At 42.8% G+C, this 19,847-nt stretch overlaps 1 protein-coding gene across 3 annotated transcripts in view; it reads right to left on the bottom strand.

Annotated features, from left to right (window-relative positions):
* STAB2 (stabilin 2) overlaps positions 1–19,847 on the bottom strand; it is an 87,528-nt gene that overhangs the window by 32,637 nt on the left and 35,044 nt on the right. For all 3 annotated transcript variants that reach the window (XM_014937467.1, XM_014937468.1, XM_014937469.1), the window contains exons 22-39: positions 19,278–19,389; positions 17,829–18,009; positions 16,358–16,451; positions 15,984–16,142; positions 15,499–15,594; positions 14,733–14,828; positions 13,719–13,766; positions 11,165–11,301; positions 10,682–10,796; positions 9,737–9,814; positions 9,487–9,579; positions 9,268–9,375; positions 6,405–6,536; positions 5,217–5,342; positions 3,804–3,860; positions 1,451–1,543; positions 857–1,052; positions 231–326 (exon numbers count right to left, since the gene is read on the bottom strand). In XM_014937467.1, the coding sequence (XP_014792953.1) occupies positions 231–326; positions 857–1,052; positions 1,451–1,543; positions 3,804–3,860; positions 5,217–5,342; positions 6,405–6,536; positions 9,268–9,375; positions 9,487–9,579; positions 9,737–9,814; positions 10,682–10,796; positions 11,165–11,301; positions 13,719–13,766; positions 14,733–14,828; positions 15,499–15,594; positions 15,984–16,142; positions 16,358–16,451; positions 17,829–18,009; positions 19,278–19,389 (2,017 nt within the window). The remainder of the gene's footprint in view (positions 1–230; positions 327–856; positions 1,053–1,450; positions 1,544–3,803; positions 3,861–5,216; positions 5,343–6,404; positions 6,537–9,267; positions 9,376–9,486; positions 9,580–9,736; positions 9,815–10,681; positions 10,797–11,164; positions 11,302–13,718; positions 13,767–14,732; positions 14,829–15,498; positions 15,595–15,983; positions 16,143–16,357; positions 16,452–17,828; positions 18,010–19,277; positions 19,390–19,847) is intronic.

Here is a 19,847-nt window from a genome sequence, read left to right as displayed (position 1 = left end):
GAATTAGCTTAGTAAGGCATTTAAGTCTCATGAACAGTATCTCAGCTGGGTCTCTGTTAATGTGGTAATTAATTTCCACAGTGCACAAGTGTCACCTCTATTTCACTGCATGTGGAAAGCTGCTGAGTATCAGGCAGTGCACTGGGATCTGATCAAGCTGTAGCTCTGCCTTTTCCTGAAATTCCCACTTGCCCCAGGAAAAAAAAAAAAAGGAGGGGAGGGACACTTACCAGTCTCACATGTCACCCCTCTCCAGCCAACGTCACACTCACAGGAGCCGTCCCCGTCGATGCCGCTGCTGCATTTCCCGTGGACACAAGCGCAGGCTGTGGGGAGAGAGATGGGAGGAACCCCCCGTCCCTGGGCAGGGTAGCAGTGTGTGCAGCGAGGGGAAGGAAGGGCAGCAAAGGTGTCCCAGACATTTTCTGCTGATGGCACCTTCTGTTCTAGGCTATTTCATTAAATGCTTTGGCTTGTGCCTATTGGCTTCTACCTACAGCATAAATCTAAATACAAAGTACAATTATCTTTCCTCTATTCCCAAATACAGGGACTGAAACGGCATTTTAATGGTGGAAAATGGTGGAAAATCAGTGCTAAAGAGGATTTTCTTGCTGGATGCTGTTTATAGCATGCCAGAGTACGAGGCATAACTTCCAAACAAGGTAATTAGAGAGAAAATAACATAATGGGGAAAGAAAAGGGGTTAATAATGTTTTTAAGACTGGCCTATTACTCTGACAGGGATGTACCTTTCCAGGATCTAGAATGGACATAGTTAGAAGATCTAAGGGGAAGGTTCTGACATCTGACCAGACTCGCCCAGGTGCCTGTGTGGTTTGGGGGTGCTCAGTACCTTGATCGCAGTTGCGGCCGTATTTGCCTTGGATGCAGCTTTCGCAGGCTGTGCCGACAAACCCCTCTCCGCACTCGCAGGTGCCCGTGCCATTGATGCCGTCCAGGCAGACGCCGTTCCCGAAGCAGGCGTTCCCTGCTTTCCCTGGGCAGGGCTGGCACTGCTGCCCGAAGAAACCTGCACAGCACTCCCTTGTCTGGAAACCCAAAAATGCCATGCTGAAGGTCAGCTCTGCTGGTCTCTGGCCGTGCTCCTTACTGTGCCGGGGCTCAAACTGCCACCCTGAGTCCTTGGTGGGACCCAGGTGCCCTCCACCACCCCAGGAAAAGGTTTATGGAATTGCTAGGGACAAACATGGGGTTACTCTTCCCAAATCTGTGCTCCCTCTTCACCACATCAGCTCCCAGCCCTCCAGCTGCAGCCATTAGCAGCCTTTAACCTTCCAATCTCTGCTGCACCCAGAATAAAGGACCTATAAATATGTTTTCAGGGATCACCTTGAGGTGCTGTGTGTGTTTAACTGGGATTACAAGGAGGGTGAGGCTCAGGGATGAGGGTTCCTGGATTTTACTGCGATGGAGCCAGTATACTCACAATGACTGTTTTGGCACACTTTGGCTGGCACCCGATCTGGACGGTGTACGTTCTTGTGTATGATGAAAGTATGCAGTATTTTTTCTCCCCTGCCTGAACACAAATTGGAGAAACAGCTCTGCTTGTGAGTCATATTGATCAGCTACTTTCAATTGTTGTTAAAAAATGGGACATTAACTTTAAGCGTGCTGTGCACTGACTCACGCATTCACAATGAAAATGAAGGAAATAATTTTAGAAATAGAAATGCATTAGTTAAGTGATTTTTGCTAGAGAACATATGATCAATTTAACTCAGTGCCCTGTGGCATTTTAAAGGTATGTCTAATATTGGCTTTGCTCAGAATTGAGCAGAATTTTTTTCAGAAGTTTGACAAACTTTTTTTTTCCTGATGCATTTCCTATTCCTTCTAACTCTTCTTGGAAAACTGAGAGCCAAAGTTCTGCAAAAACAGCTGTTGAAACGTTATTCTCCAGGTGGACACAGTTGGGAAAGTTTGCTTGCCAAAAAAGACTTGCTGGTCTCGTACACTTGTTAGGAGATTGAGATAAGCATCCAACTGCTCGTTGTCAGGGAAATGGTAATGTTTTTGAGTTTTACCCATGAGCACTTCGGTTTGGCTTTGCCAGCCGATTACTTTAATGCGGTGGATGGGACTTGATCTGTTTTGAAATCCCATTACTGGCATAATTAATGAAAATATAAGAATAATAAATAAAGAATATATGCATATATAACCCCAGCAGAGGGGCTTTCTGAGGGAACTTTAGATGCCAAGAAACTCCCGGTCCTGTTGTGGTTGACAGGGACCTACTAAATATCTCTGGTTCTTATGTGTTGGACCTAGGTATACAAAGTCTCCATAGTCTCCAAGTCTCCTTGTGACCATAACTCCCGGCATATTGCTGGGGACAGGTTGAGTTTGCCCTTCTGTAAATCTCTGATTTGAAGGGCAAAAAGCTGCTTCTGTAATGCCTCCTGTAGCAGGCATGCTCCAGACCATGCTCAGCTCCCTCAGCCTTGCGTTGTAGAGGTAACTTTTGCAGTTAAAGAAGGCTTCAGTTGTTCCAATACGTACTAGAAACTGGTCTTTCAAGATGAAACTATCTTTAAGCTGCTCTTGATTCTGCTGCTTTGCCTCCAGAATGGATTGAGTTTGTTGACTGTAAGTAACGTACGTAGCAGGCTGAAGTAACTATGATGACTTTTATTGAAACTGAGGTGATTATATTAAAAACACTGACTCACGCATTCACAATGAAAATGAAGGAAATAATTTTAGAAATAGAAATGCATTAGTTAAGTGATTTTTGCTAGAGAACATATGATCAATTTAACTCAGTGCCCTGTGGCATTTTAAAGGTATGTCTAATATTGGCTTTGCTCAGAATTGAGCAGAATTTTTTTCAGAAGTTTGACAAACTTTTTTTTTCCTGATGCATTTCCTATTCCTTCTAACTCTTCTTGGAAAACTGAGAGCCAAAGTTCTGCAAAAACAGCTGTTGAAACGTTATTCTCCAGGTGGACACAGTTGGGAAAGTTTGCTTGCCAAAAAAGACTTGCTGGTCTCGTACACTTGTTAGGAGATTGAGATAAGCATCCAACTGCTCGTTGTCAGGGAAATGGTAATGTTTTTGAGTTTTACCCATGAGCACTTCGGTTTGGCTTTGCCAGCCGATTACTTTAATGCGGTGGATGGGACTTGATCTGTTTTGAAATCCCATTACTGGCATAATTAATGAAAATATAAGAATAATAAATAAAGAATATATGCATATATAACCCCAGCAGAGGGGCTTTCTGAGGGAACTTTAGATGCCAAGAAACTCCCGGTCCTGTTGTGGTTGACAGGGACCTACTAAATATCTCTGGTTCTTATGTGTTGGACCTAGGTATACAAAGTCTCCATAGTCTCCAAGTCTCCTTGTGACCATAACTCCCGGCATATTGCTGGGGACAGGTTGAGTTTGCCCTTCTGTAAATCTCTGATTTGAAGGGCAAAAAGCTGCTTCTGTAATGCCTCCTGTAGCAGGCATGCTCCAGACCATGCTCAGCTCCCTCAGCCTTGCGTTGTAGAGGTAACTTTTGCAGTTAAAGAAGGCTTCAGTTGTTCCAATACGTACTAGAAACTGGTCTTTCAAGATGAAACTATCTTTAAGCTGCTCTTGATTCTGCTGCTTTGCCTCCAGAATGGATTGAGTTTGTTGACTGTAAGTAACGTACGTAGCAGGCTGAAGTAACTATGATGACTTTTATTGAAACTGAGGTGATTATATTAAAAACAGGATTGAATACATGTATACTCAGTTCTGAATAAAAAAATTAAATTAGTATTAATGATAAATTACTTACTATTTCTCTTGTTCCTGGAGGACAACTTGATGGCGGCGAACAAATTCTGCACTTTTCCTTAAGCAACAAATGGGAAGGAGTTAACAAAGAGTATGTAACGCTGCAGACAGGTTGTTTAATAGAAGAACGCATAATTTCCAGTTATATCTCTAAATCTAGCCTGTGGGGTGAGTCAGGTGTTGCATAGTTAGGATAACCACTCTGGTAAAGATGGTGAGGGTAGTTGGACTTCTCAGCAAGGAAGAACATCCCTACCAGTGGGTCTACAGGGACCACTCATGGGAAGCCTTCTCCAAAGAAGGAGGAAAGTTCGGTTGGATATTTTGCTTTGCCCTTCTTAAGTAATGCTTCCCAAAGGCCTCTCTGACTAAAGGACAATAAGAGGCAAATCTTGAGCTTGGATGTAGCTTGCCTGAGGCAAATGGAAATGGAAAACTCCTGCAGAGTATGTGTCCTATGCTATATGTGTGTGTGAATTGTTTGCATGTGTTGGGTTAGTTTCTGCAAAATGCCTAGTTACCTGTTGTACCTAATATACGATGCTTAATATTATTCCTGTTTGGCTAAATATGTGCTTAGCTTTAGTAAGGCTTAAATGAATGTTTAAGTATGGTGCTGCATTTGAACAGGGAGGGAAAATAATTTTCTGTGGGGAAAACAATGGACTATATGTGAAGCCTGTTTAGTGCCTGAGAGAGCAAAGCTGGGGGAAAGCCTTGAGTGAAATACACTCAGATATGGGACTGTACCAAGGAAAAGAATTAATCTGCAAAAGTTCATGCCTGTTAAATCAGCTTTAACTGAAGCACAAGTCTCTGTTTTCCTTGTCTAGTTTGCGTCACTCCTCATAAAAAAGGGAGGTATGCTGCCCGTTTGCTGTCCTATTTGACTCAGGAGAAAGGACAAAGGAAACCACATGCTATTCGTTAAAGTAATGTGAACCCATTTGTGTTTCATATGTAAAAGGAAAAAAAGAGGAAGAATTACTTTACTTGGACGGGGTGAGGAATTAATGTATGTGCAGTGGTAATGAAAAGAAACATTTTTCCCTACTAAAAATAGTTTTTCCTGGGTTTTTTCCCACTTCATTAACAAGTGGCCTGGCTAAGAAGATGTATTAGAGTAGTGCATTACGATTATTTTCTTCAAATTAAATCTCAGGAATTGCTTATTCCTGTGCTAGCCTAGTTACATTTTATCTAGGCTGTCAGTACACTGATTGCAGGATCAAAGCAGTCTTAATAGGTGCTAAAACTCTGGTAGGAATATCCTTTGTGGAAAATGCACGCATTCCTTACTGGGAAATAGGGTGTTGTTAGGTCCCGGTTGCGTATCCCGTATGTTTTAGATTTGTTTGGCTATAGATCTCTCTGATGGGCCCTTAAACCCTTCTATATGAACAGAACCACTTACAGTGATCACGGTATCATTGATATCACATCTGTTCTTCTGGATTTCCAGGACTTTTCCCAAACCATGAATAATTCCTTTGTCTGTTGCAATGTTTGTATAGGTTATAGGTGCATCATTTATGAATAGCTGCAAAAAACCCACAGTCAGTTAGAAAGCAGCAGAGCTGTTTGGTAGCTATATGGTAACTAGAGCAGTAGCAGGTGAAACAAAGAGCAACGCACAAGTCTCACTTCAGGAAAACCAATGAACATAGTTAACTTCAAGCAGGTGCTCACATACATCCCAGTTGCTGTATTTAGGAGCTTCACTGGGCTGGAGGGCATGAGATGACTTGCAGCCTCTTGAAGTTTCATACTAACAGGATTTGGTACAGCACATTTTTTCCACCGTGGGGCTTAAAGGTAAAGGGTTTGAAGAAGGAGCTGAAAGCTAGCTAAGAGCTGGGTTGTCTGGGGGGGATTGAGGAGCTTCAGGGAAGACCTCCCAGCAGCTGCTCTTTAAAGGGAGAGTTTCATCATCTCACTGCTACTCCACACTCCCATCGTGCCCTCACCAGCAACAGCTCCATGAGCAGATGTTTCTTGCAAGGCTCTGCTGTAGGCAGAGGAAGCAGCAGGGCTGAAAATGCTTTGGTGAGAAGCTTTCTGTCTGTCTATGGCTAGAGGGAGGTCTGGGACAGAGAAGGAGGAGTTCCCTTCACAGTTGTGTCACAGAATTGGGTGTGTTGCTTAATCTTGCTGTGCCCAATTTTCCCATGAGTGGTGTTGAAAGGCAATTCATATTTGTTGCCTAGTGCTTCGAGCTCTTAGGGCTGAAAGTGGAGTAAATGTACAGAAAATAGAATTAATGTTTTATAATTGAAGGCAGGTTTTTAATAGCTCTTGGAAGTCAGATTAATGACTGCGATGCGGGTGTGTAACTGCTAGAGATGCACATCCACCACAGCAGCTCCTAAAATGCAGTGTTAAATGGACCCAGAATAACTGAAACCAAATTCAATCAAAGATGCCTTGAAGGGTGACTTTGAATTAAGCAGGTCTGAGAGAGACATTGCATTTGGGTGGCATCTTTTGTGCTATTAAGTCCTAGAAGCTAGTGTGCTTTTTGACTGCATGTTATTTTAGAGTTGAAGATGGATGCGTAAAAAACAGGAAACCTGTTTCTCTGAGTAAGTGCAGGCAGCAGTACCTGGCTGTTGTGGAGGAAGAATCCAACCCAGTAGGAGGATCCTAGCATGGTCTCCCTGTGCATGCCATTGTGCAGGTCATTCTTCAGGAGCTTATCCTCCAGCACAATGTGATAGCGGATTTGGCCTTCATCCTGCAAACATGCAATTAAATTTGGAGTTAAACAACTTTCCATGCTTCGTTATGTGTGATAGCTTTTCCCAAAAGGTATAAGCCAAACATAGACTACCTGAATTTAAGGAGAAGCTTCTCTAGCTGGCAGGTTATTTTATGTTTCTTATTGTGGACAGTCTACATTCCTGCCATAATGGAACTTTTATTGACCACTGGGAATGGAAGGCTATTGAACTGGTGGGCCCAAGGTTTGCTTGTGCCTGGTAGCATCTCTTTCTGTGCACAGGACTGGCTGACAGATTCAGGGGAAAGTTAGTCAAATGATTTTTTAGGACTCTGAACTTCATGAGCTCATTTGACATCAAAAGCTGCATATTCATGAATGCTTTACAGTCTTTCCCAGTCCCATTCCTTCTTCCTTAGGGATTCCTCGAATAACCTACAGATGAGTGTTTACAGCAATTGATAGGGTGGTGGTTTGTTTGGTTTTTTTAATCTTCAAAGCTGTCTTCAAAGTGTTAGAATCACACCTGTTAATTGGAAAGTTTTCTGTGTGTTACTGCTAGAGTGTATTCATTTTTCATTGATGTGGTGAAATTACTCTCTGTACATCAAAATTTTGTGAGGGCTTCCCAAGGCTTCTGCATCTTGTTTAGAAGCAGAGGACTCCCAGAGTTCTCCCTGACTTGAGACAGCAGAAGGAGGATGTGTTTGTGAGAAATTTGTAGATGTGAGAGAAGCTGGGGCATTTGGAGGGTTTAGGAGCTCCATAGCCAACAGACATAGTGCTGCTGCAGCTGGATGTCTTTCCCACAAGCACAATCCCATCGCCTGCTGTCCCCTTGTTCTGCTCCTTTCTCTTCAGCTTCCTCAAAAGTGTGCATGAAACAATCCCAGGTTGCAATATTTGTGATGTTGCCTGGCTTTGCCCACAGGGTAAAGAAATAGTCTTTATATCTCATAGAATGGGAAAAATTCTGCTTTGTTTCCCATGGATTTGACAAAGAAATATTTGCAGGCAAGAAGGTGGGAATTAAGATGGAGCTAATCTGCTAAGGCATAGTCCTCCAACAACGTCCAATCCTATCTAATCCTCCTAAGTTGGATGCTTTGGAGGAAAAGAGAACTCATATATCTCCATTTCTGTCTTTAATCACCAGCAGAGTGAGAACAAAACCTTGCTTCCAGTGAGGCCAAGAAATGAGGTCTTGTCCCTATGCCGAGCTCTTCCCTCTGTGGCAGAGTTCTCCCACGGTGTTTCATGAAGAGGATAAGGTTTAGGCAGGCTTAACCTTATGATGGTTTTCTGGTTTTCTTTGTCAGGTTGCCATACAAGACAAGGTTGGAAGGATGGAAGAAAGACAGAAGAAACACTGGTATGTAGTGGAAATGGAAATGATTTCTGTGTCTGTGTGTAACCTGAATCTAATGGGATTGATGTCCTATGTGTCTCTCAAAGGTTTTTATAAATGCTTCTTGCAGTGATGCAGAAATGATGATGTTGTGTCATGAAGCAACTAAAATAGCATTCAAAAGTCATTTGAGCAGACGTAGCGTGATCATGCTTGAATTCTTCCGGTGAGGCAGCAAGTGGGACTTTTGCCGTGGGTCGCCTGGTTGATGGTAAATTTTTTTGGGACAAGTCATTTGAACTCTGTTCTCCTCAGCTTCCTGGCTGTAAATGGAGACTATGGAAGTAGGGATAGAGTGTGGCAGGGTAAATATTTATGGAAGAGGCAGGGACGTATTAATGTCATTGAGCAAGTCCTGGGTGAAGCTTCCTGTGCAAGGTGTGGCTCTCGATATGCGCCTTTGGTAAAGTTGTTTCAGACCAGAGTGAATGTGAAGAAAGGCACTGGGATAATGGAGGAAATTGATAGTTTATCTTGGGAGGAGACCAACAGGATTGAGAAGGCTGTTTGACCTTGTAAATGTGTCAGGGCACAAATGCAAGAGAGAGAAAGTTGTTTCAGCTAAAGCATATTCCTGGCGTAAGAATAAAAAGATATAAACTGGGCAGAGGTGTGCTGTCAAAATAGCATAAACTAGCTCTGGGCACGAGGACTGAGGCCGGCAGGGTAGGTGGGATGGACATCTCTGTGCTAGTGGGAGGAACTGGTGGCCAAGCCAGGCATGAGCCTGGCATGGGGGTCTTGGAGGTGGGCAACAGCAATGGGGTTTGCCCAAGGAAATTCTTCTAGCCAGGACAATTCTGGAAATTCTTCTGAGCCCTGGGACCGGTCAACTGTCCTTGTAAACTGGGATTAGAAATGGTCTGCAGAAATTGGCTGGGTAATAGCGTTCCTGCGGGAGTGACAGGGCATGCATCTGGATAGTTTTAAGAAAGAGTCAGAACATTTTGTGGCATTATTAATGATGGGGTTTCCAGTGATGACAGGGTACTGGACTTGTTCACCTGGGAAATTCATTTCAGTGTTATTCCTGCTCAATCCTGTACTGACCTTTTAAAAAAAAAAAAAAGTCCACTGATGGAAATGTCTTGGATATTATCGGCATGGTTTTAACCCAGAGAAGGACAAAGCCCAGACCAAATAGCTAAGCTCTTTTGTCAGGAAAATACAGGTGGATCCATCCCTCCTCACCCCCTCTGGTATTTAAAAACAAACCCAAACTTACTGGATTTCTGGAAAACAAATCCCTCTTCCTATTTCTGTGTCTTTTCAATCCATCCACCCAAAACTGAGATGAGATGCTGAGTTGTTAAGACAAATCTTGTGAGTAATACATACCAGAGTAGCAGACTTTTTATCCCTTAGGTAATTTTCTATGGCATCATTACTTGGGGCAAAGACTGTGTATGTGTTTGCAGCTTCTATCTCATTTGCCAGGCTGTATTGCTGTTGTGAAACATAAAAACAAATCAGAATGACCACTGATAGTCTGATACCAGTCCAAATGCAAACGGAGCAGAGAATGGGTTCTACTCTTAAAAGGAGGTGAAAGCTTACAGTGATGTAGCCCCTGAAAATGGAGTAGTCGGGCATTTGCTCCAGGCGGGCCAGCAGCCTCGGCATGACGGTGCTGCGGAGGGGGGTCAGAACCTGAAAAGGAGCAGATATCCCACATCAGCAAACATGCACATGCTGTGGTCTCAGCTGCAGGACAAAATGTTGTTCTGTGCAAATATAAATTTTTTCCACTAATATTTTCCACTGCTCGTGGTGAAGAAGAACAAATCCTCCCTATGTGGCTGTATACCTTATCAATAATGTGTATGATCCCATTTGTGGATGCGATGTCGCCAGCCACGATGTGAGCCCCCTCGAGGGTGAGGTTCTGAAAGAGGGAGAGGAGAAGAGAGAGGGTTTGCTTTCACGCAGCAGTGGTGGTGTTTTCCCATTGGTTCATGCTGTGGATTTCCACAGTTTCCCAAATGCTTGTCTGGAGCTCCACCGTGGCTCTACTCATGCACGGACTGGCGAAGCCATGGGGTTTATTGCACTGGGGTAGTTAATCAGGGTAGGTGTCCAGGATGAACTCCTGTGCCCATTCATACCCTCCTGAGTCCATGCACCTTTGAAGCACCCCATTCATGATTCCCCCCCGCCTCTTCGGGGTATGGAGGTGGGGGGAACTTTTCCCTCCCTTTTATGGGGATGAAGTGCTTAAATATGCCATATGTACTTCCAGAAAATCCTCCTCAGAACACCATGTACTAACTGAAAAGGCTGAGGGGAAAGCACTGTCAGTTGTAGTTATTTGCCAATAAAAATACACTTGGGTGGTTTGGGATTATCAAATTGCACATGTGGATGTATTCATGGTATCACTCCTACCTTCCCAGTTCCCTAAAATAAGTTATCGCATTTCCCTAATGCTCTTTGTGTTAAATGAGTTCACACAGGCTGCTCCAGGCAGAGACTGCACTTCCGCTCGGCTACAGGACAATCCAATGTTTGCAGTGGCTACTGGGACATTAAGGATAAATAATACTGTGGATGAAATAGTGGAGAAAATAAATCTAATGTTTCTCCTAGAGGGCCCAATATAATTGATCTATTCCTTTAATTTTATTATATGGCCTTTTTTAAAAAAAAAATACTGGTACATAATGTCCGTGTGGTTTTGTAATACAAGAAAATTAGTGGCAGTGATGGTCAGGGTGTGGTGCGTGATACCACAGTGGTTTGCAGGTCATCTCACCCCATTTTCTTTAGACAAGCGTAGGAAGTTGCTCTGAAGAGATGTTGGCAGCATGTCAGAGGATGATAAATTCTGGAAATCAGCAAAGCTGTAAGCTCCTGTCAATACATGATACCTAAAGGAAATTAACTGGATTTGAAGGTTTTGTATTTTCTTTTTTTTTTTTTTTTTTTTTTTTTCCCCCAGATAAATATACTTAATGTGTTTAAAACTATGGTTTAAAGCAGGAATTGTTTGTACAGTGCCTTGTTCAGCTATGTTCTGGTCTTAGCTTGGCCTTTAAACATTTCTGACATAATACAAATAGCATCTTTATTTCCAGTGGAGTTGCCACTGTAACTAGAAGGTGAATCCTGTGTCCCTCCCTTAAAAATGTAGGAGCTCTCTTGCTTTGGAGGTTTCAAACCAAAGTCTTGTTTGCAATGGAGAGCAATTAATTAGCATCCCCCTCCCCTCCACCCAAACCCAAAACCTTTAACGTACTTCAGTAGAGTTGGGATATTACTCTTTGACATCCAAAAGGCTTTCTCATCTTCATCCATGTTCTCAATTGCTTGAAGAGAAGGCACGAGGACAGTTAGGTTTGAGGTGGTGGACAGCACCGAGTTTATCTCTGCCTCCTGCACGAAAGTAAAGAGTGTAAAATAATTCATCCTCAGGACGGTCTATAAATAGCAGCTGGTGACTTTTTAGCAAGGTGGAGTATGTGACGTGCTTTGTGACCAGCCTGGAGAGGAAAAACTATTATACTGAGCAATGACTTGAACAGAAGTATTTAGAGCTGTAAATGGTAAATGAGTGTCTATTTTTTTGCGGAATAGATTGCCAGCATTTAAAGGGCAGAAGCAATGTGTGGGTCAGAATTGTTTTCTATTATGAAACATGTAAGCTGCCTCCCACAAAAGTTGGTGTGTCTCATGGATTCTATTTCATGCACTTGAATGTTAAAAAAAAAAAAAAAGACCAAACCCCAAAAAACCTCATGGTGATAAATACTGCTGGTTACTGATAACTTCAAATAATCTGCTCTTACAGAGTGCTCTATGCCATTTAATAATAGAAAGGTTATGAACCATGAAATAAGAAACCCACGTGACACAGTGTTCCCATTTGGAATAAGACTATTTAACATGGCTTGGATTTTTTGAGATGTCCAAGGGATATCAGTGCCCACCAGTGCTGCAGTGGGGCCTGCTGCTGAAAGCTCTAATTTTAGATGGGGGATGTGGGCTCTGTAGTATGCATGGACTGATTCATCTTTCATATGTTTGTATCTGCCTTAAGGATGGAGAGGATGTGGTGTAGAAAAAGGACAGCTAAAGGTCTGAATGTGATCTTGCTGAAGATGCTCTTCTCCAAATTTTTCACAAATTGTGTTGGCTCCACAACTTGCCATTTTTGATACTACAAAACCTGAAGGAGCAATATGAGCTTGCGTTGTACCTTTTTGCAGCTGGTATGCTGCCTGGAAGCTGGTTTGTTTTGTACAATCCTTCAATACCCATTCTGGGTTTTAAGTCAAGAAGGGAATTGGCTCCCTTAAATAGCTGGGAATTTTGTCTGTTAAGATCATCTTTCTTTCTATCCATCATCACTGTCACCTTCCAAATATTTATATATAGAAATAAGAACAGACTTCCCTTTCTCATCCTTCCTGACCAGCATGAAAAATACTTGGTTATGAAAAGTGGTAAACATCACATTCCTGCTCAAGTATGAAGTTAAAAACCCCACAGACGGATATACCTCCCTATTTTGCTCGTGTTTGTAGCTACCATTATTTACTTTAAGGGATACCATTTCTCTGGAGTGTAGCAGAAATTTCCACATCCCTATTTCAATAGATCATACAGAATCTGCTCTCTGATTCCACACACCCTCTACTTCGTTACCTAAAGGAAACATTAGCAGGTGAACAGCCTTTCCTATTGTGCTCATTTCTTTAACTTCATTAGTTTCTCTTTACAGTGTCCAGTGTTGCAGCCTGAGCCCAGGGCCAGGCAGATACCTGATTTAAATTAGCCACAGTGGCCTCTCTTTTAAGCAGCTCCCTGAGGTCCCTGTTGCAACTGCGTGATTTAATGATCCCCAAGCCATCTTAACTTTGAAAAGCATGAAATCAGCTAATATGCTGTGACTTCGCCTTCTGATGATATTCATTAATATATCCCTGTTCCTTTCTGTTTGCTATGTATTTTTTATACATTTATTATACTTAGGTTTTAAGCTCTTTGTGAGAGAAACTTGTTTTTATCTTAATTCATGCAGTGCCAGCCATGGTGGGGTAGGACCTTTAATGTTACTCCTGCCTTAGTAATAGGTGATAACATGTGAAAACAAAAAGTAGATAGTGACAATCAATCAATCTAGAACCGCATTTTTTTAATCATTTAAATTGATGTTTTTTCCCTAATCTGAAGACGAACAACCTAACATCTTCCTTCATTTCCTGCACCTCAGTCAAGCCCATGGAAAAAAAAAAAAAAATAAAAAAAATTAGTCTCTACCTTTCTTGCTGTGGCAGCAGCACACTGACCAGCCACACAGTTGCATTTTCCAGGCATGGGGCTCATTGGCAATGGGGAGGGTAAGGCATTGCCTTCCTTCTCCACTTACTTGTAGTTTTATTGTGTGAGGAAGTTGGAAAGAGCCACTTAGGTACACATTTGGGCTCTGCTTGTACCCTGTTGCTGGTCATCTGGACTATGGTGCATTTATGTACTGAGAGATTCATGGCTTATGTAGTGCCCTGGCTCAGAGATGGGGTGGTAACTTGCTCTTCTGCTTTTGGAGCTTCCTCACTTGCCTGAATTTGGGATCAGAATTTGGTTTTCAGGCAGAAATAGTGAACCAGGTGGTTAGCCTCTCAGTAACTGGTGGGAGAGGTGCTCCAATGCCTCTCCAGAGCTTGGGTCTCTGCTGTATGATGGAAGTACTGCTGTGAGGTTCCCATTTCTAAAGGCTAAATGGCTCATGTATTTCTGCAGATTTGACCATACTAAAAAAAAATAATAAATCAACAATGAAGTGTACTTACATTAACCCATTGGTTAAATGCAGCAGCTTCTGACAGAGTAGATAACTCCTGATTAGAAAGAGAGCACGATGAGTATGCAAGCTATAATTAGCTGTACCAAAGTACTCTTGCTGTAGCATGTGGTGTAACCCGCTGTGTCTGGCCTGGCTGATGTGACATGGAGGAGAAGGTTCTCAGTATGTGTGAAAAGAGAAGATGCTCATGTTTTTCCAGTACTAATACTTTCTGGTAATGGGAGTGGTGCGTTACCAACTCTTTTGAAAATCAGGCCATCAACTGCTTAGGTGTACCTGACCTTGGGATGTAATGTGTACCGACCTCAGGCTCAGCATTAGTTTTCTGGGAATGTAAACCTAAATCTTTTTGCATGCAAAATTGATTCAAAGAGGATACGTTGTTTTGGTTGGTATTTGTACAGCATCTTACATATCATCCTGCACGTAAAGAGCCTTTATTCTGCCACAGTACTTCGAACAGAGATAGAAGATGGTATGAGCAAGGATGGCAGATAGTACTTAGAGCCATGTAAGATTATTGCTAATGGCTTGCACAGGTGACACTTTCATTTTTCCTATGCTGTTAAATGCATATTTATTTCACCCATTTACTTGTTTTTGGTTTTGTTTGCCTGCCGGTCAGCATGGTTTGTTTTAACATGATAAATTGACTGTTTCCACTGAGATAGACCTCAAGGCAGAATTTGAGAAGAGCTGGGAGGTGAGTGCTTAGCACTTCTGCACTTTAGGACTCTGGGGCTGGCATTTTTCAATTTGTCTTAAAGAAATATGCTCAGATCCCTTAGGTCCCTTTCCAAGCTATGTTTTTAAATGCAACAGATAATTTCTGTTGTGTATCAGGCAGGAGTCTCCAGCAGGAATGCTGTCTGCAAATAGCACTGGTGGGCATTATATTTTTCCAACTGTTTATAATGGCTTTGCTATCTCTCTGGCTAAGATTCAGTGTGAGAACTGTGCAGTAGTTCCTGTGTTCAGAGAAGATGACCATTTTACTTACATCTGCAGCATTTCCATAGCATATTCTACCGTCTCCTTCGTAGCCCTTTGGGCACACACACTCCCAGCCACGAAAAGACTCGAACTGACAAGTTGCCTTTGAACCAGAAAGAGAGAAAATTTTTCAAATACTCAGGAGACGACTCAAGAGCAAGGATGACCTGCAAACCCTCTTACAGATACACATTCATACACAACTTTACAAAAGATTTTTGTACCGTATTCCATGGACCTTCCCACCCTCCTACAGGACACACTCCACCAGCTGAGTGCACCTCACCTTCCAGTCTATAAGAAGTCTACACCATTGCTCTACTGTTTCATATTTCTTCTCTTCACTCGACTATGGCACATCCATCCTCTGCTCCCTTGTGCTCTTTGCTTTATCTTTGTCCCTGTGTGCTGCCTAAGGCTGGACAGGACACCACAGAGCACAGCAGAGCCTGCAGTTCTGCTGAGCACATGCAGCTGCTGATAAAGCTGGTAGATGCCTGTGTAGGGATGCATGATTCAGGTAAACATCTCAACAGACTATTGCATCCACATTGTAATTGCTGGTAGAGAAGGAGGATTTATTTACTCCAGGCTTGAGATAGCCCTTCTGTACAGGCAGAACTGGGAGCAGCCCTTGCAGTCTGTCCTCAGCTTTGTTCCAACTCAAACAGAAATTGCAGGCTTGAAATGGCAAAGAAATTCTATGGTGTGCGCAGGAGGCGAGGTGTGATATGTATCTGAACACTTTGTTCAGGGAATGATTAATTACTCACCAGATGATGGCATTTTCCATTTTGTTCCAGGCATGAGTTTATGGGTGTGCATTCAATTCCATTCCCCTGAAATCCATCTTTACACTTGCAGTCATTCTGTCATTTCAGTAAAACACAGCAATTCATTAAAATGATTAAAATAGTATGCATATTCTAGATGTGGTGGATTAGTCTCTCCGTGGTTCTGCGTGATTCCATTGACTTCAGTGGAATGACACTGATTAGTATCTCCAGAAGACCTTTATACCTGACATCTACTAATGTATTTACTGAAAAGTATTTGTTGCCAGAGCACCACCACATAGGAAGGAGCACCAGGATAGGAAACAAAGGAGATGGCTTTGGGTAGAGAATGCCATGTAGAAGTAGCCTTGTGGCTGAGAGAGAGGGGAGAATTTGAGGAAGGAAATAGGGTAGAAAACACCAGCAGAGCAAAATGGGTGAGAACTAGCCCTGAAGGTGGCAGTGAATGTGAGAAGACATACCTGACCTGGCCCAACGTATATGCAGGTGGCATTTTCGTGGCACCCTGCTGCTGTGGGCAGCAGGCAGTTGTTGATGGGCGAGCAGTCCCTTCCATCGCCTGTCCATCCTGCCTGGCAAGTGCATGTGTGCTCTCCTGGGCCTGTCTGAATGCACTCAGCCTGGGGGGACACACAGGCATCCGTTCAGGACAGTTAGGTGGCATCTGGCTTTAGGCGTACGGCTTGTCGAAGCCGTACTAGATGGTGCTATGGGGAAAGAGCTTGAACCTGCAGTGAAAAGTCTGACTCTTCCTTCTGTAAAAGTTTCTGGCCAAACCTTACTTGCTGCCTACTTTTCTATGGTGTCAGAGTCTGTGGGGAAAGGACGTACTTACATTGATATTGCAGCCACCTGGGCTTAAAACCGCACAAGGGTCAATTTTGGTGCAGCTCATGCCATCTCCCTCGTAGCCTGGTTTGCAAACACAGCTGTAGAGACAAGAGGAGGAGGGAGGCATTAAATGTGATAGGACAGCTGTAGAGTGAAACGATTGTTTTCCACTGTAACCTGCTATTTATAGGCAACTAAAAATGGGTAACCTTGGATTCATGATGCAAATAGCTTAAGTGCATGCATCATGTTTTTTCCCAAAATATTGGCTGGGTTAATTAAGTCAAATCAGAAATCCATTCACTGTGTATGAGATGGAAAGTGAAATTAATTCTGCGCTGATGTGATCATTGCAAAGGTAATAGCTCTAAATTAAATATGAGCTGGGTGACACAAAAGATCGCTCCCTCCCTGAAACGGATGCAAGACAATGAGCCCCCCTGTTCCTCTGTGTTGTCCCCCTGAAGATTAAGCCATATTGGAGGGAATTTCTTAGCGCTCCAGCTATGCAGCATCCCACATTCTGCTTTCTGTGATGACTCATTATGAATACACTGCGGCAAGAGGCAAACTTGCTGCGTGTGAAGGTGAGCGTGAGGCAAGGGCAAGGCAGTGGTAGCAGTAACAGAGTCCTGCCACTGGTCCTGTCAGGACTGGAGAGCCTCTGCTGAAGTCCCTGGTGTTGTGGCATGCAAATCTTACCTGAACCGACAGGAGTTAACTATCTATTCCCAAGCTGTTTGAGAGTTTCATTATGAATACACTGCGGCAAGAGGCAAACTTGCTGCGTGTGAAGGTGAGCGTGAGGCAAGGGCAAGGCAGTGGTAGCAGTAACAGAGTCCTGCCACTGGTCCTGTCAGGACTGGAGAGCCTCTGCTGAAGTCCCTGGTGTTGTGGCATGCAAATCTTACCTGAACTGACAGGAGTTAACTATCTATCCCCAAGCTGTTTGAGAGTTTTGCTGTTTTTCTGCAAGGCTCAAGCTCCCAATTCACTAAGGGATGGTTAGAAATAAGAGGTTCCTAAGAGCCTTTGTAGATGGTGGTAGGAAGGCAGCTGCCTTGTGGTGTTGTGGCATGCAAATCTTACCTGAACTGACAGGAGTTAACTATCTATCCCCAAGCTGTTTGAGAGTTTTGCTGTTTTTCTGCAAGGCTCAAGCTCCCAATTCAGTAAGGGATGGTTAGAAATAAGAGGTTCCTAAGAGCCTTTGTAGATGGTGGTAGGAAGGCAGCTGCCTTGGATGCATACAGATCTGACCCTTACTATCTTATCAGTGTTAAATATAAGATACTTGATAGGGCATTGAGAAACCTTAATTGCTATCTTGCAACTCAAGGTCGATGCTCATTTGCTGCACAGCAATATTTCAGTGGTTGATTTTTGTGTACAGCTACAAGGTGCTGTTTTGGTCAAGCAAATGGGAAAGAGCTGCATCACAGTTAATATTAATTAGACGCAAGTTACTGACTTACCTCACTGCACCATCGCTAAGCTGGCAGTCTGCATGTGCGTGGCAGAGCTGTAGGGAGGGCTCGCAAGAAGCAATCTGCTTATCACAGAGTTTCCCTGTGTATCCACTTCTGCATGACCCAGGAAGACACATCCCGTCACTGTCTATTCCGTTATCGCACTTCCCATAAATGCAGAGGCACTCTGCCAGAGATAAATTACAATGTGCAATTCCGTAATGGTAAAAGGCATCTACCCTTACATAGCATTTCTTATGAATTAGGTCTTCCTTCTTATTCCAGAATCTAAAATTTTGTATTTTTAAGGTTTTGTTGGGGGACTTATTGTTTCTTTATCATATCCATGTCTTTTAAGGTTTGCTTTATGATAATTATTTAAAATCTATTGTGTCTTTATAGTCCACTTATCTATCAATGGATTTCAAAGTACTTCAGAGAAGTAGAAGCAAAATACTATGTCCTAGGCTATTAAGGCTAAAGTTATTTCATTGCACAACTTTTGGTGTATTTTCAGTGATATGGGAAGCCTTTTAATACTGAGTCCACAGTTCTATAAATTACACAGAGCCAAGCCAGTCCACAGAGCAGCAGCACAGACCTACCAGCACTTTGCAGGGGCTGGGCTGATGAGCGCTGCTGGGGAGGCACAGCAATGTTCCCAGATGACATAGTGGGTATGTCCTGCAATCCCAAGGAGTGCCAGTAGTGACTAGTTAAACCAACACGTACTGCTTTGGCAGCACTGGAGCTTAGGCAATACCACCCTTTCTTATGGAATTTGTCTTTTGGCTTTTGTCTGTCTATGTCTGAACCCTTGAGTATGCTGTGCTTCATTAATGACATGCTGTTTCATAGCAAAAAAAGATTGTAAATTATTTTGTAGATGGGGAATATATCTATATTTGAAGTTGTATATTCTGTGGACTCTCAAATATAGTATGGTTTGATGTAGCACGATTAAATCTGTCAGTATATAGAAGATGACTGCTAGAACTATAAGCTATTCAATACATCAGAAATTATCCGGTAAGGATGGTTATTGAGTGGCCCTAAACACAATCTGTTTATAGATCTAGTTGTTCTTAGATTACATATGTTTGTCATTGCAGATGGAATCTGTTCTGTTTTGCAATACCAGATGGGAATGGAATAACGAAGATTTTATTTTTCAATTACTTATGTGAGGGAGACAGAAATGAAAGGAACAATAAATTAATATAAAGCAAGCTATAGCCCCTGTGGAAAGCCAAATTAAGTCAGTGAGAAGATTTTTCACTGACTCTGGGCTTACTATGTATTCTTTTGAAATACAAAATGAAAATACCCCCTAGAGAGATCTTGCTCATCCTTTGTAGAGACTGTTTAGCAAGCAGTTAACTCCTACTTTAATGTTACTAGGTTTCTAGAGAAATAGCCCACATTCTTGGGCTGGTAAAGTATGGCTGTACTTACCTTTATCACACTGAGGTCCATATTTGCCAGGGTCTGAGCAGAACTGACAGTGTGAGCCTTGGAATGCCTCAGCACAAATGCAGGTCCCATTTCCATCCAGGCCATCCATGCACTGTGAAATGGAAGAGACTTGACTTCTCTGTATGAATTGAAATAAATTTTTATCCTTCCCCCTGAGAAGAAACGATGTGCCTGTCCATTACAACTGTAATACCAGAAAGAAACTTAGCTTTGATGAAAAAGGTGTTTCAAAGCAAAAGCTTTCCTTGTGCTTGTACTTTGCTGCTGTATATTCTACCTTCCTTTGCAACTTTAAAGTGAGAAAAGTAAACTGGATTATTACCTTGTGCTGTGCAAAGTTAAAGTATCAGAGTGGGTCACCCACCTCCAGCTCTGCCTGTGTCCTCTGTGTTAGAACCACAGAAACCTGTAATTTGGACATCTGAGAGGAGACATTCATTTTTCCCTCCTCTGTATAACTGAACCTGAAATTCACTGGACATAAATGGAGGGTGCACTTCTTGTGGAGCCTGATGTTCGTGCAGAGGTGCTCTAGGGGCTTTTGGGACA

This window comes from Calidris pugnax, unplaced genomic scaffold, assembly GCF_001431845.1.
Source record: "Calidris pugnax isolate Ruff unplaced genomic scaffold, ASM143184v1 scaffold1, whole genome shotgun sequence".
Taxonomy (NCBI): domain Eukaryota; kingdom Metazoa; phylum Chordata; class Aves; order Charadriiformes; family Scolopacidae; genus Calidris; species Calidris pugnax.
This window is presented reverse-complemented; position numbering and strand designations above follow the sequence as displayed.